Here is a 24,110-nt window from a genome sequence, read left to right as displayed (position 1 = left end):
TTGGGGGATAGGAAGAAAGAAAAGAATCATAAGTTAATGTCATGAATGTAAAATGTTCCTTGGGAAACTAATAGAAAATGTGTAAGAAAGTAAGGGCAAATGGAGAACTTGAAGTGTCTTGTGTGTAGCTGAATTCATTTCATCTGCATTATCAGATGCCCTGGCCAGCCTGCACTTGCCAGACCTTTCCTCATGCATTCTGGGCAGGTCTGGAAAGGTGACCTGGTAGCACAATGCTGAAGTACTCAGCTGCTGACCAAAGGGTTGATGGTTCAAACCCACCCAGACCTGGCAATCTGCTCTCATAGAGCCAACAGATAAGGAAGAGACAGTTCTACAGGGGATGTTATCACTTCACTGGCCATGATGGCACCCAACAATGGACACAGCTGTTTGGTTGCCCCTGGGTACACTCGAGATCACTTAAAGAATACACGTCTGTATCTTATCTCTGAGGGATGTCCCCAAGAAGGTCTCGGGTTGTTTTGTTGTTGTTGTTGTTTTTTCTAATTTTTCTGCTTGCCTGTATTTTTTTTTACCTTGATCTGTAAGCTGTACTAGTGTGCCTTGATGTTCTCAAGCCCCAGACTTGTAAGTGAGGGTCCTGGCAGAGTTCAACCGAGTGCATCTAGCAATGCGGCACCCCTCCCCCGGCCCGGCCATGTGCACCCCCCCCAGTTGTTATTTACAAATGTAATTCCACTCTCGCCTGTGGCTTTGAACACACAGGACTGTTGTGGGATTTTTAATTGCCATTTCATCTATATAATTAAAATTAAATGAAAAATGGATAACTTCCAAAATCCGAATTACTTTAATAAGTACTTCTTGAAGGAAAAAAATTACATATATATGCATATATGTATAATTATTGTTCATCGGTTTGCCTTCAGGAAAACTAGAGGATTTTACTTGAGTGGAGAGAAAGTATGTCCATTTCTGTGGAACCCACTCAGACGTGGAATGACCCTAGAGGACAGAACAGCACTGCCCGTAGGGCAATGATGAAACTGTCATCGTCATCACAGAAGCCACCTGCCACGTCTTCAGGGGAGTCACCGATAGTTGCAAACCATTGACCTTTTGATTATCAGCCAAGTACTTAACCATCTTGCCACAGAGCTCTCAAAGAAAAATAAAATAATGTTAAGTGAAATGCATATATATAATCTCATATATAATATATTATATGATACGTATATAGAATATATGATCTCACATATAATACATATGTGTGTGTGAGATTTTACATATATATTCATCCGATTCTTCCTATGGCCAACATGGAGAGGAAATGATAATGTACTCTAAATAGTACTTGAAAATAGTGCACGTGGGATGTGTTACTCAAGCCCCGAGTTACCTTATTCTGGGCTGGCTTGCTCCACTCCCAAGTCACTGTTAGTGTTAACACGTTCCTCATGGAAATGCCATGACTGCCACATCGAATCCGCCTCGTCCAAGGAAACCAGCATGTCACCGGCTCCCTCGGCTCCCTGGCTGTGCCAGCGGGCACCGAGCAGAGAATGAGACAACACAAGGAGGCGGTCTCATATTTTTAATTATTGGGGCCCACCGACGCTTGGAGCGCCTGATGGACATGTTTATAAAGTCTCGGATGGCCACTTTATTTGGAACGACAAACTCTGCTCCACATAATGAGGTCAGCGAAGTGTCCAGAAAAGAAATGTATCCGTTGGTAATGTGGGTCTGTAAGCGTCGCCCGGCAGTGGCTATTGGGGCTTAATGAAGCAGCTACTTTGTTGCCACACATTTTTAGCGAACAGCCTCCTTGGTGTGTTTTTGAAAACTTAAATGTTGCTGGTAATCATGTCCCAGCAATCTCCTCGGAGAGATTTTGTGCCCTGTTCTCAGAAGAAATGTGCAGCTTTTGCATTTTAATGGTTTTGGAATTAGTCGTTTGCTCCATTTTCAATGGGCAGGAAGGTCAGCGTGGGCCCCTCGTGTTCCCTGACCACTCGGGCTTCTCTGCGTTGGTGCAGCCATGCCGGGCACTGTCTGCTCAGCACCTGCTCGAAGCGCCCAGGAGATGTTCTCCCGAAGAGCGCTCCAATTCACACCAGCCTGTCGTAGAATTCAAAGTCTGAAAAGCGAGCTCAGGGGAAAGTTCCTCAGCGGCTGTGCTTGCTGACTTACATCGCCTGTGCCTAGCAGAGGCCGCGTCCCTGGAGGAGGCCCAGGGACATGTCAGAGAGCCCGTCTGCAGCAGGTTCCGCCGGTGACACCGGCTCCATGTTACTGAAGCAGAACTCGCTGTTGCAGGCCCACGGTTAGGCGGTTTCATTCCCCATATGTTTAGGGGACCCAGTGATTCCCCCTGGATTAGCGAGGGCATGATCCGTGTGGAAAACAGCCTGCCCCTGGCACTTTGCGAGCCCTGCACTTTCTCCAGGAAAATGTAAAGTTGGACTTGAGGTGGCTGGGCTGACTCCGGCACCTACAACCTTTATGAGTCCCCTCATCCAGGCTGTTGTCAGTCAGTCATCAAGTCAGTTCTGACTCGCTGCACCTCCTTTGTGCAGCAGTCGGAAAACACCGCCCGGGCCTGCGCCGGCCTCGGGGTCTTTACTGTGTGTGCGTCAGTGTTCAGCCACCGTGCCAGTCTGTCCCCTGGATGGCCCTCTTTTTCACCCTCCGCCTGGGACTCGCTCCTCCTGAGAGCACCTCCAAAGGGCAGGAAACGAAGTCTCTCCATGCTTGAAGATTAGGGTTGGGAAGGATTTCATCTTGCTGGGATCCACAGTTAATGCTCATGGAAGCAGCAGTCAAGATGAATTGTATTGGGTAAGTGTAAGAGCTCTTTAAAGTGGGGAAAAACAAGGATGCTGCTTTGAGGCCAAAATGCAGCTGACCAAAGCCATGGCATTTTCTTCTTCTTTTTTAATCACTTGGTGGCTCTGACAGCTCTTAATAACAATCCAAACATCAATTGTGTCCGTCACATTTGTGCATATGTTGCCATTATGCACAAATGCCATTATGTCATCATTTTCTCTTTTTTTAAAAAAAATCATTTTATTGGGGCTCATACAACTCTTATCCATCCATCCACCCATTGTGTCAAGCACATTTGTACATTTGTTGCCATCATCATTCTCAAAGCATTTTCTTTCTACTTGAGCCCTTGGTATCAGCTCTTCTTTTTTTCCCTCCCTCCCCCAACTTCCTACCCCCATGAACCCTTAACAAATTACAAATTATTATACATATCTTACGCCATCTGCTGTCTCCGTTCACCCGCACTTCTGTTGTTCGCCAGGGGGGTGGTCATTATACATCGATCATTGCCATCTGTTCTCCCTTTCTCTCCCTTCTCCCCCCATCTCCCCCCTACTCCCAGGGCATCACTGCTCCCAGCACTGTTCCTGAGGGGTTATCTGTCCTGAATTCCATGTGTCTGAGCTCTTATCTGTACCAGTGTACATGCTCCAGTCTGGCCTGATCTGTAGTGGTGAAGAGGAGCATTAAAGAAATAGAGGACTATTGTATGTGTTTCGTTGGTTCTATACTGTACCCTGGCTGACTCGTCTCTTCCTTGTGACCTTTCTGTAAGGGGATGTCCAATTGTGTACTGATGGGCTGTGGGTCTCCTGTCCAACCCTCCTCAGTCACATCAGTATATTTGTTTCTTCTGGATCTCCTGATGCCTGATACCTGATCCCATTGACACTTCATGATCACATAGGCTAGTGTGCTTCTTCCATGTGGACATTGTTGCTTCCCTGCTAGATGGCCGCTTGTTAACTCCAAACCTTTAAGACCCCAAACACTATCATTCTCACAGTCAGGTACCACCAGCTTCCTTCACCACATTTGTTTAAATGCCCATTTGGCCTTCGGGTATCATGTCAGGAAGGTGGGCATTACAGAATGCCAGGTTATTAGGACCAAGTGTTCTCGCATAGATGGAGGGAAGCCATGGTATTTTCGTTTTCCTCATCTGGAAGTTGGACATTGAATAAGGGAGACGGAAGGAAAATCAATGCAGAACAAGTAAATCTGTTCTAGAAGAAGTACATCCAAAATGTTCCTGAGAGAGCAAGGATGGTGAGACTCTGTCTCATGACGTTTAGACATGTCATCAGGAAAAGGACATGATGCTTGCTAAGGGAGAGGGACATCGACAAAGAGGAAGATCTTGACAAGCTGGATGGACATATGGGCTGCAATGGTGGACTCAAGCGAGGCACAACGGTGAGGATGGCCTGGGACTGGGAGTGCCTCGTCTCCTTCAGTTGTCCACAGGGTCACTGTGAAACGGGACGGATCTGACTGCATCTAACAACAGCAAACGTAACAAATAGCATCAAGTGTGCTTGTAGCACATATTGAGGTGATTCAGCAAATGTATCAAACCTAATTGGAGCATTTAATAAAATATCTTTACGAAACATTTTCACAGAAGAATGAAATCAGTGTTCAGGGATCTGTAGGAGATGAGGTTAGGGAGAATGGGGTGGGGTGGGGGTGGGGGGCCAGAAAGGATGTTCTTTTGTGCTTCACAGCCAGTGGAGAAGTGTCAGAGCTCAAGTCTGTTACCAAGGTGCCATGTGGTGATGGCTGAAAGCCTGCCTCGCAGAGGGTGAATTTAGAATCGTATCTAGATAGACATGAGATGGGATGGTGCACAGACTAGAAAAAGCTCAGGCGTCCAAAGTCAAGTCGTAGCAAGATGCTGCCTGATCTGTGTCTAGCATACTCCAGTTTACAAAGCACATTCATGTGTGCTACATTTTTCTCAAAGGAAATTTATGCATAAGAGGGTTGCCAAAAACCCTACAGTGCATGTTATTTGTGTAAGGACAAGGTATTATCTCATGTTGAATCTCACATACAGCCTGGTTAGGTGACTCGGGAAGTATGAGGGTCCTGATTTCAAGTATGTAGGAAGCACAAGTCTGAAAGACTTATGCGTTGTCCTGGTGCGTGTAGAGCCAGGTCACAGATCTCTAGGGTCACTCCTCGCTGAGCAGAGCTTTTCCCTCTAACTGTATGACCCACCTCGAGGTCCAGGGGGTGTAGGTAAGCAGGGCTGGCATCCCTCGCCTGCCCTCACACTCTGTGTATGCATCCTCATGGTGTGAGCCACGTTCCCATGGAAATCATCTCCAGTGGCAGCCTGTTACAGAAAGAGCAATGATTAGCTGCAGCTTGGTTGGATCTCTTGCTTTGTAAAACTTGTGCTCTGCCCTTTGAGGGGGTCATAGCTTAACAGACAAGCTTCCTCGTGTTAACAATTCTCTAATCAGCCCTCCATTTATGTAGCCCCTCCCTCCATTGACGCTCTCTTCCACTTGGCCGCCTGCTCCCACTCTTCCCTCCCTCTACGTGCAGCTGAATTTGACCAGCGCCAAATCCTTTCGTATGTCCAGCTTATGAAAGAATTTGCACAAGGTGCCAAGCCCAGCCAACAAAGGACCTGTATTCACAGTGCAATTTGAGATTTCAAACGTACACGTACACCACCCTCTCTCATCATTGTGGGTGTTTTTATTCCAAAGAAAATTCCAGATCTCAGGTTCCTGGATGAATGAAGGAGCCACGTTCCCACCAGAGAGAGGCATTGGTATTGATGAACAATTGAGTGGTGCTTGAAATTGTGCAGAAAGATCAGGCCACGATCAGCGCTGCTAAGCTACCAACAGACAGCACAGCTTGCTCCAGAAACACAGCCTGGGCCTGCTGTTTTCCCAGGTGGATCAGAATAAAACAGGAAAATGCACTGGGCCGTTTGTCACTGCCCCAGGTGTGACATTCCCATGCCATTGGTGCTGTGAGCCCGCTCTGCTGGGTGCCTGCCCCTTGCCTGGATATAGGTCTCTGGGCATCCTTTCCACTGAGATCAAAGGAGACTATACTAAGCTCCCTTCCCGTCTTCTCCACCGGTGTAGGGCATTTAGATCCACTCTTGTGGGTGTGGGACTAACTTGGCAATCCCCAATAAACAAGTTAAGCACAGTTTACTTGTGCTTACTTACATTGTCCTCACCACATCACATCCTGTGAAATTGTTCACTACAGATTAGTAAGTAAGCACTTATAAGCTTGCTTGCTGGGTACTCTGCCCTTCCCCTCCATCCACCCACCCCACTCCCTCGAATCCAAAGTGTTCAAGCTCTGTGCCACCCTTCCCAGCTCACTTGCAATTCACCGACTTTCAGGGGCCCAGAAATCCGCTGCTGAATTTGCAGCAGGTTTGTCAGGTTTGCTCACTGTCCATCGTAGTATCTCAAGGTTACTCTGGGGCGCGGCACGCTCTTTCAGTGAATGCCGGGCTTGATTATCATTTTAACTCAGCAGCAGTGCGTTTGGATTCCTTTAACGGTGGGTGGGAGTCCCTGATGGGCACAGACAGGCAATCAACCGTGGACCAAAAGGTTAGTAGTTCACAGCTCTGCTCCCACAGATCGGGCCCTTGGCAAGTCTGTGGAGCACAATTCTACGTTGAAGCCCCTGGAGTCAATCCATGGGCAAGCGTGTGTGTGTGTGTGTGTGTGTGTGTGTGTGTGTGTTGGGTTAGATCTTACAGGAGCTTCCACGAGAAGCTCTGCAGAATTTTGTACAGGAGAGCGAGCCAGGGCTTGCTCGTAGCAGAGAAAGGTGTTGTGACTGTTGTTACGGGATCTTGATGCACAACAGAAGGAGACACAGCCCGGGCCCCGCCATCCTCGCCGCTGCTCTTATGTTTGAACCCATCACTGCAGCCACGGTGTCAGTCCGTCCTTGTTGAGGGCCGTCCTCGCTTTCGCTGCCCCTCCACTTTACCAAGCCTGTTGTTCTTCTCCCGGGACGAATCACTCCTGACAACATGTTCAAGTATGTACGACAAAATCTTTCCATCCTTGCCTCTAAGGAGCACCCCAGCCATAGTTCTTCCAAGACAGGTCTGCTTGTCCTTTCGGCAGGCCGTGGTCCTTTCGGTAATCTTCACCAGCACCACAATTCAAAGGCATCGGTTCTCCTTCCGCCTTCCCTATTCTATGTCCAACTTTCATATGCATCCGGGGCGATTGCAAACACCATGGCTTGAGGTCAGGTGCACCTTAGTCCTCAAAGTGCCATCTTTGCAGGGAGGGAAGGCAAAACCACGCCAGTGCTTTTCAACCTGTGGGTCGAGACCCCGGTGGGGCTCGGACGACCCTTTCACAGGGGTCACCCGATTCATAACAGTAGCAAAATGACAGTTTTGAAGTAGCAATGAAAATAATGTTATGGTTGGGTCACCACCACATGAGGAACTGTCTGAAAGGGTCTCGGCTTGAGGAAGGTTGCGAGCCGCCACTCTGTGCCATCTCTGAGCTCAGCCCCAGTTGTAGGTGGAATAAGCTGATAACATGTCAACTAGTATCTCTTTGTCTCGGAGACGAGAAGTGAAATGAAGTGTATCGTCAGCAAATGAAATTGCAGATATAAAATGAGTTTAAGGAAAATGCTACTTTTGGAATTATTTTGCGGATATTTTATTGCTGATCAAGGTCATTTACATAATGTAGGTCACAGGTGAATGAATTTGGGGTTGTGATGTGCCTGGTGACAGAGCCCTTACTAAAGGTAGCCTAACAGCTGTCTCCACGCCCCACACCCCATTGGCACACTCTCCGCACACCCCCTCCCAGCTGTATCTCATGTAGGAGGGAGTGTTTGGCCTTCCGAGTAGGAGTTATGCAAAACTCGAAAATAGACTCTCAGAGTGCACCCAGACATAATCATTCCTTGTGGCTAGAAGGTCACTGTGTCTGCTTTTCCTGCCAACACACCCCTGGCTCTTAATCTATGGCCGCCTTGTGAAGCAAGAGCTCTGTGCCAGGAAGTTACACTTGGTGACTGTGAGGCATTAGGAGAATTTAAAATCTTGTCAATAGGGTTTTGTAAGGGCAGGCCAGAGGAGGGGGTTAGACCCAGTTTAAGAAGAGGATGGTCTTTTTAACAGCCTTTGGTTCTGTGGCCTTAGAGCTTCCATAACTCAGTTTTTAACACAGTAAAAAAGAGCTATCTGGCCCCAGCTCCAACTCCACTCCACCCCACCCATCCTGCCCCAAAGCGAAAAGGCATCCACCCCAACTGTTGAGTGTGGGTCTCCAAGTAGTGGAGTGGTGCTTTTGTTGTTTTCTTTTGCACTTCTTTCTCCAATCTTCTATAATCTGCCTTTCTGGCTTTTGTTTTGAACACACACACGTACACATATTCATTTGAAAAGCCAAACTCGACCAGCTAACTCTCTCATTGTGTTCCTGTAGTACTCAGTATTTGTGGGCTAAGAATTTCACCAGAGTAGTGAGAACTCCGTGGGCGGGGCAACTCCGGCCTCTGCCCTTCATGAGGCCACGCATGAGCACTTGTGTCTGCAGTGGGGACTGCTTGGAGAAGATGGGCTGCAGACCTGCGAATCCTGGTGGCAGCCAAGGAGGGTAGCTGCAGGAAGGGTGCTGGAGGGCGGCCAGCCAGAGACCTCGGCCACTCAGAGGGGAATTACACTCACATCCCCCTGCCTCCAGCTGAGAGGTCCGCTTGACAGAAAACGTCAGCTCGGGTTCATCCAGAAACACTGGTATCATCCTGAAAAGGCCCAGCCCAGGCGTGTTGCCAGCCCTGTGCTGGGGATTGGGAAGATCGTGTTTACCAGAGCTGTAAGGATCAAGTCGAATGTAATAAGGAGCAACAAATTATGTAGGGGAGAAGGTTGCTTTGACGAATTCCAAAAATCCTGTCGGGGTTGAAGGGAGAGACAAGATGTATATTTATTTGTCCTTAGAACCTTGAGCTACCGACTGGTGCTTTGTTTTGTTTTATTGAAACGCTTTTGAGGTACAAACATCCATGTGCCCACTCCCCTGTTGACCTAAGTTTACTAAGACTGGTTATTGATGTGAACTCAGTCCATCATCAGCCAGCCCTATAGCTCTCGACCAAGTCCAGGCTGTGTGGAACCCAGGGGTGTGAGGCAAGCAAGATGGGGAGACGTGGCTCATATGGACCAGATCCTGCCCTGCCTCTCCTTTGAGTGTAGATAGGTGTCCTGGGGATTTCTATAAATGCTTCTGTTTCTTCTTTTTTTCTACCTGAATAAAGTTTATTGGACCACTGTGCCCCAAAATATATTCAATGAGATATTCATAAGTATTGCATGAAAAAAGACACTCATGGTTAAATAAATTGGGTTAATACTATATTAAATTAATAATGAGTTTTTTTGTTTTTACTAAATATTTACAAATCAAATCTTTTCCACTAAAGAAAAATCTGGTATTTGTTTCGTTTCCTTTTTTTAAAATCATTTTATTGGGGGCTCATACAATTCTTATCACAATCCATACATCCATCCATTGTGTCAAGCACATTTGTACATTTGTTGCCATCATCATTCTCAAAACATTTTCTTTCTACTTGAGCCCTTGGTATCAGCTCCTCATTTTTCCCCCTCCCTCCCCCACCCTCCCTCACAAACCCTTGATAAGTTATAAATTATTATGCTTCTGTTTCGTAGGCATTATACACAGACCTCTTTCTGAGGGCAGCAGGGTTCTGCCCTCCAGTGGTTCTGTGTCCTGAGCCTGGAGCACACAGCTCAGAGCCCAGCCCTGGTGGTTTATACGAGGATGAGGCAAAAGCTGCGCTACCACAGGGCTCCTCTACAGAAGCTTTATTAAACAGAGGGTAGCGGAGGGGGCGCTACTGCTTCTTGACAGTCCTCCGACTAGGTCGATACCCTCTGAAGACAGTGTTACCGTTTCTCTAACTCTTCCCTGGATAGCGCTGCTCTCTTCAATTTACTCCAGGCCAAAGGTCTCAAATCCTATTCCTCCCCAGTATTCCTGGAGATGGCTGAAGGGGCAAGATCAGAACAGGGCTGTAGGGGAGGCGGGGTCACGTTCACCACTGAAATTCTTATAGGGTAATTCTCACAGAATGAGCACATGCATTGCTGTGATGGGGAAAATAAAGCTCCTCAGCGTAATGTCGTGGCCTTTTCTCACCAGGGCAGTTTTCAGTTGTCTAAAAATTCTTCAAACTATGGCGACTGTCTTGTGCCCTTTGAGAAGATCCATTAAGATTATCCTGTGGAGTACCCAAAACAAAACAAACAACAACAACAAAACCCACTAGCCATACCTTCTTAGCTGACCTCTCTTCCTACAATTGAACTGGCCCCGATCATTCTGATCCCCTTGAAAGCCACTCTTTTGATTGGATGTTTGCTTATTTTTGAGAACTCCCTAACAAGACTAAAGACAAGTGTATTATTGAGGAAACTTGTCTGCAGCCAGGCGTTGATAACAGAGACATATATTAAAACGGTTTTGTTTCATTGTTTTTTTCTAATAAACCTGTGCATGTATGAACTGGATACCCCCCTCCAGTAACAATATTTTTCTACTCCCCTTTGTCTGAAGTGGATGATTGTATTTTGAGACATGGATATAGCAAATACCAGGAAGCTGGTATGTTAATTGAAAATTGGCAAGTACTGCCCTAGAAGGTGCAGTTGGCCAAATTCTTTTTTTTTTTGTATCTTTATTCCCTCTTTCCCCCCCCCCAAAAAAATCTCAGAATGAAACTGCATGGAGAATAAATTGCTTAGAAGAAAAATAGTTGTGAATGGTTTTAACAATGACTACTAACTTTCAGAGAGTTCAGCTCTCTGGAGCCCAGTGTGGAGAAGTGCTGATCCTCTCTGCGGAGCTGGGCCTCGGAGCCTTCGCCCCTGCCCCACGACCACCCCTGTGGAGAGCAAGCTCCGCCGAAATGTTTATGTGCAATGGACATAAACACCAGTACACATTATACACCAACACGCTTGCACATGCCCACTATGTTGGCAATTTCGTGTGTGTGTGTGTGTGTGTGTGTGTGTGTGTGTGTGTGTGTAAAATGGTACCAAAATAATGTGCTGCGGTTAGCCCCATTACTTATATTAAATAATGACACAGTAACACTGGTGGCCCGTAATTCTCCATTTTCTGCTTAACCACCCTGTCCAAGTAAACTGTTTTCTGATCTTTCTTAGATGGAAATCCTGTATGAACGTGGAAGCCATTAGCAGAGTAATTGCTGTCTGTTACCATGACAACCAGCCGCTGCAGTCACCTGCCTGAAGTCCTGCCAGACTGCACCAGCCCTGCCGTGCCTGTGGTGAAGACTGTGGAGGATTGTGGCAGCCTGGTGAATGGGCAGCCACAGTATGTCATGCAAGTTTCGGCCAAGGACGGGCAGCTGCTGTCCACAGTAGTGCGGACTCTTGCCACCCAGAGGTAGCGCCCCCATTAAACTAAACGAATCTTCCTGAGAACTGTCTGTCAGGTGGAAACTGCTGAAGGGGGTGTGGTTGGAGCTCAGGTCTTCCAGTCAGGTGAGATGAGGAGTGCTGGGGCAGGGAGAAAACCAAGAAAGCAAAGACGGGGGGGGGGGGGGGGGGGGGGGGGGGGGGGGGATTTACTGCACAGTTCTGTCATCTCCGTTTCTATAGCAATGGGCTATAAAGCTCAAATTCCTGTTGGCTAGTCTCCTGCTTAAAGTCACACTTGCAGAGAGCCAGGCAGGAAGGAGCCCAACAGACGTGAGGACGCTGGCTTTGCATTGCTTATCCTGCCAGGGCTGGGGTAATTACGCGCTGTCGGTTGCTAACAGAGGGCTCCCTTTGTTAGCACAGAATGCAGAAGTGCCCTGAGTTCTGGTGACTGAGCCACAGTGATTCTGACCTCTTATCCAAACGTTTGACGTGGCATCGCTAGTCTGCTGATTACCAGCGGCTGCCTGCTCAGTGCTCCGACCTCTTCCCCAGCATCGCCCCACCTGGGGTGTCTTCTCCCGCCACCATTCATCACCTCCCTTGCCCCATGAGTTGCTGTTTCCCTCGGTGCTTTTTCCCTGAGTGATGGGCCACAGCAAAGGTGCCGGCTCTGAATTGCAGGAAGACAGCTTAGTTGGGCTTGGACCTTGTCACCCCAGGGCGGCTCGTCCCGTGCTGTTATTACCCAGTGGCAGGTTGAGGGCCAAAACTCTTCTTGCCACAGGTTGCTAGGCTAATAGGCGCCTCCTTGGCTTCTCCAGACTTCTTCACAATGGGCAAGGGCAACTTCAAAAATGAATGTGAAGTATGCGTCACCCCCAGACGCGTCCCTTAGCGTCTGACCCTGAAGCCCTGAGAGTCGGCCCCGGCTGAGCGAGATGGCCCTGCCCTCTGGGGTAGAGGCATCCCCATAGCTTGTGGCAGGATCAGCCGCAGATCGCATTTCTCCCTGTCCCCCAGCCGAGCTGGACAAGACGTTGTCCCACAGACATGCAATCGCACACCACGCACGTTGTAGCTGCCAGCCTTTCACCTTGGACTTTAAATCTGAGCGGCAGTGGCAAAGAAAAGAAATGGACGAAAAGGCAATGGAGTTGTATTTCCCCCTTCTCAGAGGACTTCTAGGCATTGGGGAGGATTCGAAGGTGGTGACTGGGTGCACACCATTGTGCCTCTGATCAGGAAGGACAGGCTGCGTCCATGGGGTGACAGAGACCTCAGACACCCTGCATGTTTGTCCCTGCTAGTTTCAGACTGCTCTTCACGCAGAGGCTCCCCATGAGTGGAGCGGCCTAGGAGCAAGGAGGGGCGCCCCGCTTCTGGAAGCCTTCTTTCCCTGCCCGAGCACAAGTATGGTTGTGAGCAGGATGGCAACGAGGAGCGGCCGTCCTTTCCTCTTGTGACCCTCGGCGCCTACTCATTCCCAGGACCACTCCCCCAAATGCCTTTGGGGTGCATCAAGGGAACAGTGGCATGGACTGGCTCACTCTCACCTTCAGGGGCAGGAGGGTAAGAAGCTGGTCCTAGGGTTGGCGCATGCAGTGGTAACCAATTTTAAAAATCGACTTCCAAGTGAAGACTATCGTGCAGGGAGCTAATGACCAGAGAGGGATGAGTTCCCACGGGACGTAGTACCCCTTGAGACGTGCGGTCGGCTGTTCCATTTGATCCCACTGCAGTGTCACGGAGGCACATGATTTGATTTTCCTGGGTCTGAGTTCTCCCACAAGGAGAACTAGCTAGCATTAGCCAGGCATGTACTAGGTGCTACTCCCTGCGGCACCTTGGAAGAGAAGCCTGGTGATCTAGTTCTGAAACCGACTCCACTGGAGCCCTGTGGAAGACAGTCCTATCGCAGCGCACACGGGGTCCGCGTGGTTAGGCTCGGGTGACAGCAACAAGGTCTACTTCCTATTCTAAGCTTTCTCCTCCTCTGTTCCCATTTCAGAGGTGGGGTAACTGCAGGGCAGAGAGATACGTTGGCCAGTCCAAAGCGAATGCAGCTAGTAAGCTTAGCTGAGGTTCAAGCCCAGACAACCGGACCCCAGAGCCTGCACCCTGAACCATGATGCTGTGCTGCCTTCCCCAAATAAACAGCAGCAGTAGAGACCGAGCCCACCTCAGCAGGGCACCCGCACTGTTCACTTGGAGGTTAATCTCTGGCATCCCTGAGAGCACCCTGGGAATGCGCTAAAGCCCCGGCTCTGACTGCCTGCCTCCCCAAGCAGCAGTTCAGTCACATCTTTCTTATCATACTGAGATCTAGGGGACTTTAACACAGGTGTCTCTTCTGTGGACCCACTGGGAGGGCCCACAGGGCACAGAGCTTGAGGTGCCACTTCGGGGGGTTGGGGGGCTTCGTGGCCCTGACAGTGCCCTCCTTTCTTGCAGCCCCTTCAATGACCGGCCGATGTGCAGGATCTGCCACGAAGGCAGCAGCCAAGAGGACTTGCTCTCTCCGTGTGAATGTACCGGCACCTTGGGGACAATTCACCGAAGCTGCCTGGAGCACTGGCTGTCGTCCTCAAACACCAGCTACTGTGAACTCTGCCACTTCAGGTTTGCAGTCGAGCGCAAACCCAGGCCGTTAGTGGAGGTCAGTAAGTGGGGCACGTCCTGAAAACTTAACTCTAATGAGCAAATGATGTCTGCTTCTGTGGTCAGATCACACACCCTGTGCGGCTTCACTGAAGCATGGTAATAGCTCTGTATGAGTAAGAGATGGGCAGAGGGAGAGTGTGTGTGTATGTATGTGTGTGTGTGTGTGTGTGTGTGTGTGTGTGAGAGAGAGAGAGAGAGAGAGAGAGAGCTCTCAGGAGCCGACCATAGGAAGGTGACCTCCATGATGGTGGAAATCAGTGTGTGTGCGTGTGTGTGTAAGGGGAGTTTAGAGACACGTTTCCCCCAGAAGTGGAGACAACAGATCAGAACACTTTTCTCTTTGGACACCATATGCCCAAAGGGAGTTACAGATAAAGGGACAGTAGGCTTGCGTATTGTGAGAGGTTGTCACAGAAAAGCACGCGTGCCAAGTATAAGGGGTGCAGGCCTAGACTTCTGGCTCCACTGCTTTCAGCTCTGGGGCCTTGCGTAAGTTACTTCACCTGGTGGAATTATTAGGAGAAAGAAGTGCAGCAATACGTTTATAAAGTACTTAGGCACGCGTAGGACCCCCTGATAGCATAGTGGTTACTTGTTGGGCTGCTGACCGCCAAGTCCGCAGTTTGAAACCACCAGACGCTCCTTATGAGAAAGATGAGGCTCTCTGCTTCTACAAACAGTTACATGCTCAGGAGCTCCCAAAGGCAGTCTCCTCTGTCCTATAGGTGCCCTGCAGGATCAGGGTGAATGCAAATCGACTCGATGGCAGTGAGTTTGGTAGTGGTGGTTTTCGGTTTCGGAGAGTATCAGGCACAAGTGTTCAGTTTAAAAACAAAACTCTTCTGAGAAATTTTATTTAAAACTAACAGCCTTCTGTTGGAATTGCATTTCTTAAAAGGTAGTGCTGTCAAACCAGCCTTTAAAATCACAGAACATTCTCCTCCTGTGTGTTAGAAGACATGTGAATTGTGAAGCCCGAGTCCGATCCTTAGTCAGTGGAGCTTCAGAAAGTTCATGGGGAAATTGAATGAAAAGATAGAGCAACTTTTCCACCACCTTTTTAAGAAACAGTTTTATTGGCACATACTGCACATACTGTACGGCCCAATAGTTTGATCAGATCAAGTTGTACAATCATTACTGCGATCAATTTTATAACACTTTCTTTTTTCACGTACTCATTGTTATTAACTCCCCATCCCGCCCAACCTCCCCTGCCATATCCCCAAGAAACCATTAGTCCATTTACTGTTTCCATAGAGTTGCCTACAAATGGCTTATTCAGAAAAACATACCCCACAAAAAACTAACAAAAACAAAATAAAATAGAGAAAAACATCAAATGGAAAATATTAAAAACTAGACCAACTTTAAGATAGGTCAAAAGGGAGGTCAGGCGATAAGATGTTAAATTTTAACTAAACTCTATCTGTCATAGACCACTTTCCAATGCATCCTACATGGTAGCACAGCTGTTCCAATCCCCGGTCCATGGTCAGAGGAGGCACACTGGAGGTTTAGTCCACGTACGTTTCATATATATATATATATATATATATATATATATATATATATATATATAAACTGAAACAACTTGTCAGTGCTCACAAGGGAGCTCGAACAAGGCATGACATCTTAACTCCATCTAGCACAGTCGTCTCCACCACGCTTTCCGCCTGATAACGAGGCTAATTGCACCCTTCCAGTGGCCAGCGGGCATTCACTGGATCCACCAACATTTTGAAGCCCCCTCATATCAGCCAGAGGAATTGGAAAATGTCGTTACAGTATTTCTGCCCTCCCTGTAGTCAGTTGAAAACTGAATACTGGCAACCAATAAATATTCTAATGTAATATAGGTAGAGTTGCCTCAAAGGGATGAAGACATTTGACTTACTCACCAGGCCTGCTCACACCTGTCCCCTGAGTGAACAGCTCACCTGTGTGGAACTCTGAACTTGAAGCTGGGAACCTTTTTGGAGACTTTCCATTTAAGCAGTGTGTTCGCACCTAAACACTTGTTATAACTCATCAGAGCCCTGGGTGTACAGTCTCTTGGTTTTGACCTTGAAAACGTACTCAGGACCTACAGCAGGGACCTGTATTAGCTACTGACCGACTTGCCAAAAGGCCCCCAATTTATTTGTCTTGGCCCCACAGGCTGAGCTTTTCTTAAGGCTGTGGATCAAGTGATCTCCTAATTCAGCCTTCTTGCCGCTTGACATCCGCTTCCGGAAATTCATATTTGTAGAGTGCCCCTCGGGGATCTGGCCCTCTGCCAGACTCTTTGGGATTTTACATTTCAGACCTTCTCTGCAGAAGGGGACATCTAATGATTAAGATGAAATCATAAACAAAGAAGATGAAGATTTCTCACACCCAGAGGCAGAAGGGAACAGAAGCCAGTGTCTCCGTTCCAGAAGCTGGCAGAGCCTCCCAGAGTTGATAGTGCAGCTCCTCCATCCCCAGGGGCTGTGTCCCAGGGTAAGGAAACGCAGATTGCAATGGCCTCCACCCCGCAGCCTTCGTTGACAGCCTCTCCCCAGGAACGAAAGACTTACACTTCTGCTTAGTCACGAGCCCAGTGTCTGTGTGTATGTGTGTGTGTGTGTGGGGGGGGTAATCTTCGTTTTCCTCAAGGAATACACATGTGTTGATCAGCCAGTTAAGCCCTTCCCATCCACCGAGAGCGAGACCTGTTCCTTCAATGAGCCTGCGCCAGGCCACAAACAGACTCTGGAATCCTACGCAGCGGTCATTAATGAGGGAACACGGCAAATGACCTTGAGAAGGTGTGAGGTGCTCCACAAGATTTAGGGCCTCGCTTACAAAAACTTCACCCAAACAGCCACTGGTGGTGAAGTGTTCGTTGCACAAATGGAATGTGACGTTTTTCTGAGTTAATGATGATTGAACAAGTTGAAAGTGAAAGGCAGGCCTTCTCAAGCTGGGGGGCGGGGGGGGGCGGGCCGTTTGATCATCCCACGGTGGAATGAACTTGCAGCTTGACCACAAGCCATAAAAAGAAGCTCTCTGGTTTCTCAGCTGGAGGACAAATGAGAACCAGGTGCAGGCGGGTTTTAAAACACATGACAGCTTACTAATTGAAGCCCCCTCCCCCTTACCAAAAGGGAACCTCATAGTGAGCATTGTTTCTCGTTAGTTTAGCTCAAGATAATCGTGGGTCTTTTCCCTAATAACTCATCATGTTTCATGTAAGCTTGGGAGCACTGTTACTTTATGGCCCGTTTTTCCTCTTTTAATTGCTTGAGTCATTCCCTTATTTACCATGTGTATCTGCCTTCTCATTAAAGCTAGAAAATTCCCTACCATTTAATGTCAAGATCGATGTGGCCTTAATAACAACTGTTGCTAGAGGAAGCCGCTGAAGCCACGTGTAATTTTCACTTGTTAGCATCCAGGCAGTAGCATTGGACGCCTCTCGTGCTCACACTTCATCCCTTCATCCATTGCACCCGGCCGTCTCCTGTAGACCGCTGGCCCCAACAGTCTGGCCCTTCACTCCCCTTGCCAGCCTCTGAGACAGCAGTGGGTCTGATTGAAGGGGGTTTCCAAAAGTTCATGGAAAAAATGAAGTTGGAAGATAATGGACTTTTTCCACGAACTTTTTGAAGCTCCCTCATACAAAGGCTGCTCATAATCATTTCTTTGCCCCACAAGGGTGACTTCCTCCTTGTAAATGTTCAATCGCTGGGATGGTTGTTAGCGCCGCCAAAGGAGACTTCAGCCCCCCACATGGCCACTAATCACGTGTGTGGCTCGGCTCAGTTTCTCTGAATGGCAATATGGAAAGAGGGGGAGCTAGAAGCGCTCTGGGATAGCGCTGAATCTCCATCAGGTCAAAGTTCTTATCCAAAACTAATCGTAATGCATTATATACTTAAAATAAGTACAGGCTATGCTGTGTCATTCAGATGTTGATAAGTTGTTGTGTGTAGACTTATACTTTTCTATGTAGCCACCGGCCTATTTGCCTGCATCTACTGATCTTAATGGTGAGGCACAAGGTCAGAGGCACAAAACCTCCAGTCGCTCTATGGGAGAAAGAAGAGGCTTTCTACTCCCATAAAGAGTTACAGTCTCAGAAACCCACAGGGGCAGTTGTGCCCTGGTCTATAGGGTCACTGTGAGTTGAAATCGACTCAGTGGCAGTGAGTGAAACCTACCTGCGTTCACGGGCAGACTGGCCCGTAGTCTTGTTAGCTGAGTTCGTTATGGGCTTTATAATTATATCCTAACTACTCTCTTGGTGCTAAGTAGCTAACCCAGCTACTTTCAACCGAAAGGCATCACATTGGAATCACCTGGCTTATTCAGATGTGGGTGAATTTCCTCTGTCGTCCAATGACTGCTTATGGTCTGTATTCAATCAGACAGAGCTTTAGGGGGAAGCCTTGTAACTGTGTATGTGGAAGACCAGAGAAGAAATAACACAGATGCATTCATACACCCCCCTTCTCACATAGAGGCTACAGACTTCTGGTTGATGATGGGGGTGTAGACTCTATGATTATTGCTAAGATGAATTGTCTCCAAAAATAACGACTCAGTGAAACATAGGAAGTAGCTGTCCACTCACCATAAAAGAAGAGAACCCTGGTGGAGAGGCGGCTAAAGTTCTTAACTTTGAACCACAAGGTCGGCGGTTCCAACCCCCAGCCACTTCAGTGGAGAAAAATGTGGCAGCGTGCTTCCTGAAAGACCTTTAGCCTTGGAGACGCTGTGAAGCAGTTCCACTCTGCCCTGCTGGGTTGCCCAGCGGCTCTGGGTTGGGTTGGGAACCATGAAGGGGTCCACGGAGTGATTAGCCTTGGAGATTGGTGAGTCCTTCCGGCTCGTGGTTCAGTGTTCCTCGTTTCTCTTTGTAAGTTGTGCTCTGCTACCATTCTTTTTAAACTCCGGGCCAAATACAACGTATCAATAAAAACACGGAACGGTTCCCCCTCACGTGTGCCTTAGCTCCAACCTCGTGCTGTCATTGCCTCTCTGAGTATCCATCGTGCCAAGGAAGGCCATCGCTTCTCTGCATCCAGCTACCTATCGGCCACATCCCTTCCTAATGGTGGGGAACATCTGCCCCGCGGGCTTCTGCATGCGTGCGTGCGTGCGTGCGTGTAACAGGGGAGCCGGGGAAACTGGGGAGTGGTAGGCCCCCCACTCAACAGTGATGTGGTGCAAATGAAACAGCAAACTGGGGGGAAGGTGTCACAGGTACGGATCCTCCTCGGAGCAGGGAAGCATGGAGCTTTGCACAGAGGGAACGATTAGGTGTCCGTGTTTCTCTTTGCTTTACGCAGACCCAGCTGATGGATAAGAATTGCCTGAGCAATTTAAAAGCAGTTCCCTATGAGTCAGAGGTTTAGCTAAATTGAAGCAGTGTTTTCAGACATATCAGTTACTCAGAAAAATGGAATGTAAAGCAAAGAGATGAGTTTTCAAGATTTTTTTCAAATGGTTTTATTTACAAATCTTTTTTTCCCCCTCAAGCATCAGTGGAGGAAAATGCATTTGAAGCGTGCCCCAGAATCCCCTGTGTAATCTCCCGCCACACCGAGGGGAGCAGGGTTGAACTGCATGGGGTGTGTCCACTGTGTACCTTTATACTTGCTCTCTAATAGATCCATAAACCCCCTCCTCACACGTATATAAGAATTAGGTGGGGAGATTGCTAGACTTTTCTTACTGTGCATTTGGTTTTGTTTGTAGCTACATGCGTGTAAGTAAAAACGGGAGACTTGTGTTTCAGGATCTCTTGGTCCTCAGCAGACCATCATCAGCATTTGAGTAACTAGGGGCTTGTTTTTGCCATTGGGGTACAGCCTGATTAGAGGAAGGGTACAGATGTGAGGACCCCATTCCATTCATTGTCCAAAGGCAGGAAAGCTCTGCTGGGCACTTTACCTAGGAAGGCAGTCTGATGAATAAGGCAATCATTAAAAAATAAAAATAAAAAAACTATTGCTTAGCTAAATGAATAAATGGAGAACTCCTTCCCCAATTGCCAGTCATATATTGCATTCTCAGAGTATGGGTGAAAGCCAGAAAGAAAAAAAAAAAGATCACCTTTCTTTATTGTAAGGCAAGACTGTAATTATACAGCATCACAGACATAATACAAACTAGTGACCCTTGTTTAATTCATGCAACAAATACAACCAGGCACTTGACAACAACATCCGTCCTCATCCCGGTTTTGCATTGAGTCATCATAAGGACAGGAACCAGCAAGGAGCTCACAGTGGGGAGATGTTGACCTGGGTTAGAGAAAGGGCCGTGGGTGAAGCACTTAGGGCCCAATCAGAAAAGCCCAGGCTCAGGTAACAGTCGTCGAACTTTCAGGAAGCCAAACGCTGTACCTAAAAGACTCCACCACACTCTTTGAGGATACAGAGCATATCATGTGTTTTGAAAATGAGGTAATAGATTGGCAATGATTGTGTTAGACGGTCCATATCCCTTAATGAGTAAGAAGTAAGGTCTCCTGGCTCAGAACCCTGGCATCTCCCTCCTGCTTCATGTGCTCTGGAGGGCCAAAAGGCTAGAGACGGAGACCCCCAGAGTCTGTGAGATGGAATGTTGAGCACATTGGAAGGTCCGTCCCACTTCCTACTGTCACACCCAGTGCAGTTGGCTGTTGCTTGAGCTCAGGGAAGAAAGCATCCAGGCTCTTCCTTTGTGCCTTCCACCCAGGTTGAGGACTTTACGTTGAGGCTTCATCTACCTAAGGCAGCCTGCCTTGTCCTCTAAGTGAGCCGAAGAGCGAAGACGAGGGGCCTTGTAGATAACAGGATGAAGTCCCACCCACAGAGAGAAATCTATGCTGGCAACTTTTCCAAACAAGGTCTAACACCTTGACTGACCTTAGCTGCTGGTTCTGTGACCGTAGAGCAGCCTACACTGGACCAGGAGCATTGGCCTCCTCCTGGCCACAGCCAGCAGTGCTTCCATTTTCTCACCATTGGAATTAAATAGGGTTCACACCCTGCCTTTTATGGGATGGATGCTTTATGGCTTTTGTCTTTCGTTTTAAAGGCAGTGGAATGCCTGTAAGTCCCCTAGGCCCTGCCCTTTTGCTTCCACCTACCCACCCAGCCCTCTTCACACCTAGCATTTGCATTTGCGATTCTAGGACTGGGTAACTTCTTCTACCTTTCAGTGTTTTCTCTATACCAACATCTTTTTTTTAAATCATTTTATTGGGGGCTCGTACAACTCTTGTCACAATCCATACATACATCCATTGTATCAAGCACATTTGTGCATATGTTACCATCATCGGTTTCAAAGCATTTTCTTTCTACTTGAGCCCTTGGGTACTTGAGCTCCTCAATTTTCCCCTCCCTTCCTCTCCCTCCATCATGAACTCTTGATAATTTATAAATTATTATTATTTTTCATGTCTTGAACTGCCTAATGTCTCCCATTACCCCCTTGTCTGTTATCCATCCCCCTGATAAGGGTTATAGGTAGGACATTGTGACTTAGGACCAACATATTTCTTTCTGAGAATTCTAGACGGAACCTACGGATCCCACCTTAGAAAGGGAGCTGAAATGGCTGATGCAAAATCACAAGATAAATAAACCTTTAAGAAACTGTAGATCGCCAGCAGCACGGGCAATCTTAATAAGAACAGCAGTTAGAATACCTTGTGCTGTTTGTCATATGCCTTCAGGTGGACCAAGCACTTCCTTGATCTTGGATAAGGTCACCAGCCTGTCCCCACATGGGTTTGTGGCACCATCCTTTGTGTCGTTTGACAAGTTAGGGGACCAGAAGTTGGGAAGTTCTCATGCCCACACCCCAGCAATCCTCGATGCTCCAGTTGTTCCGTCTCGGATTTTTCTCTTGGTTTGGGTGGCTAATTTGGCGGTTGCTTTGTTATTTAAAGCTTAGTTACAAAGATTCTGTTTTAAGGTATCTATTAAATTCACAGCTTGCTTCATTAAAAATCACTTCATTAAAAAAGCAAGCCAACCGAAGTGTTCGCATGGCTGTACCAGATGGAAGTGAATTAACTGCTTGGTGCCTGCGTTTTCGGTTCATCCACTACTGGTGCGGGACTCGTTTGAAGGGAAAAACCTAGCTCCGTGCATAAAGAGAATTGTATGACCAGGCTCTGTTCTTTTTAATTGCACGCCTGCTTGCAGTGAACTAGGGTTGAAATACAAATGAGGACCCGTGTTCTCCAGAGAACCTGGTAGCTCTCTCCATCTGAGACCCTCTATGAACAGAGACACAAAGCACAATTGCTTCACATGGCTTTTTCTGCCTTATTTCTTTTTCCACATAAAAAGAATAGGAAAGGACAAAGACTAATCTAACAAGCACATCTGTCTCCACCACCCAGAACGAACAAAGGAGCGTTTGGATAGAGGCATTGCCTTTCACAGGCTCGAGCCTCTTCAAGACAGAAACCATCTGTGGACATCACTCACCCACCTTCAGTTTCAAACTTAAGGGGGGAAAATCTGAACAAAGTTTTCTTGAAGCTCATCTGAACAAAGAAGAAGAAATTAGCAAAATGAGATCACAATCCAAAGAGATTCTCAATCCCTTTGGACTAGCTCCAGTGCAAGCACAAATCATCCAGGAAGTGCCGGCAGCCAAGGGAGTTCACAGCTTTGAAAGGCCAACAATTTGAAGTCATTATATTGGAATTAGGGGTGGCTGTGGAGGTGGTCTGGGTGAAAGTGTCCCCTTGCGGCTGGGAGGAGAGCTTTTTAAAGGGAGTTGATGGAAGAGCTTCGAAATGTCACCCAGAAGACTATAGCCGGTAATCATCTTTCTCCAAAGTCTCACTGGAAATGACAAGGAGCAATTAGCTCACCCAGGAACTGCCCTATGCTGAGTGCAAGGCGCCTGGTTGAACTGATGGTAGACAGAAATCGCAGAAGCCGGGTGCAGATTTCAGAAGCGCAGTTACAGAAGATGCATCACACACCCTGCTGAGGGCTTCTGCCAGCCCTCCCCATGCCTCTTCCTTTAAAAAAAAAATCTTTGAACTCCTAAGAAACACTGCGCATGTTTGAAACAAAGGTGTGAACTATTGTTGGCAGCGCTGCTTATGGTTAAATCCTGCCTCGTGGTCCCTTGTATTCGAATGGGCAAGGTGGGGAAGTCTCTTCAGTCAGGTGAGGGGGGGGTCCTGTGTTCCTGATGAGCACTCCTGCTATGCCCGCTGGTGCTCAGGGCTTCATTTCTCCAGCATAGACAGAGATCTTGGCAGGACATTCTAATCCAGTGGCATTGATTAATTTATTTGATTAATTTATCTGGCTGTGTGTTTGTTTGTTTGCTTGGTTTGCTTTTTGTCTCTTAGATGTTTACAGCCCCAAATTTTTTCTTAAATATGTCAACGGTTACCTAGGCAAAGGGGGCATCCGTAGTATATGCCATTGGTGTTGTTAGATGGTGTTGTTAGATGCGGCTCCAACTCTAGTGACCCTGTGTACAACAGAACAAAACACTACTACATACACAGCGCCTGATTCTTTCACTTCAGTGTCTCGGGTATTTCTAGAATAACGAAGATAATATCCCCATTTTCTAGACAAGAAAGCTGAGTCTCAGAGACATCTGACCACTTTTCAGTGTTCTTAAATAACTTATCGCCCACTGGTCCAGCAAGGAGGATCCACATCTTGTCCTTTCTGGCTCAAAAGTCTTTCAGGTCTCCATTGGCCTGTGAGCCACCCCACCCCCACCCCTGCCTCCGCTCCCCCCTCCATACACACAGACGCTTACAGAATCAGAACCTCTGCCCATACCCACAAGTCGTTCATTCATCAAAATAGACACATTTTCAGCCGTTTATAAGACATACCTGACACGTGTATGCCTGAAACACAGTCCCATTAGATGAGAATGTGACAAGTCCAAAGGAAATAGGTACAAAATAAAACCCATGCAAGGTGGAGAGATTCTATAGGGAATTCTAGAGAACACTTTTGGTATTATTCACCAAGGAGCCTTCCTGTCTCAGGTTTTTAAAAATAGCTTTGTCTTGTGCCATCAAGCTGATACTGACTCATAGCAACCCTATGGGACAGAATGGGTTTTCCCGAGTCTTGCTAGGATGTCGTGTCTATGGGAGCCGATGGTCACACATTTTCTCCCATGGAGTAGCTGATGGGTTTGACCCACCGGGCGTTCCGTTGGCTTCGAGTGAGTGCTTAGC

The 24,110-nt window shown here is 47.7% G+C and overlaps 1 protein-coding gene across 7 annotated transcripts in view; it reads left to right on the top strand.

Annotated features, from left to right (window-relative positions):
- MARCHF3 (membrane associated ring-CH-type finger 3) overlaps positions 1-24,110 on the top strand; it is a 168,129-nt gene that overhangs the window by 112,456 nt on the left and 31,563 nt on the right. For all 7 annotated transcript variants that reach the window (XM_075541480.1, XM_075541477.1, XM_075541479.1 and 4 more), the window contains 2 exons: positions 11,027-11,270; positions 13,700-13,904. In XM_075541480.1, the coding sequence (XP_075397595.1) occupies positions 11,083-11,270; positions 13,700-13,904 (393 nt within the window). In that variant the 5' untranslated portion in view covers positions 11,027-11,082. The remainder of the gene's footprint in view (positions 1-11,026; positions 11,271-13,699; positions 13,905-24,110) is intronic.

This window comes from Tenrec ecaudatus, chromosome 2, assembly GCF_050624435.1.
Source record: "Tenrec ecaudatus isolate mTenEca1 chromosome 2, mTenEca1.hap1, whole genome shotgun sequence".
NCBI lineage: Eukaryota > Metazoa > Chordata > Mammalia > Afrosoricida > Tenrecidae > Tenrec > Tenrec ecaudatus.
Note: the sequence above shows the minus strand (reverse complement) of the source record. Positions and strands in the feature narration are given on the sequence as shown.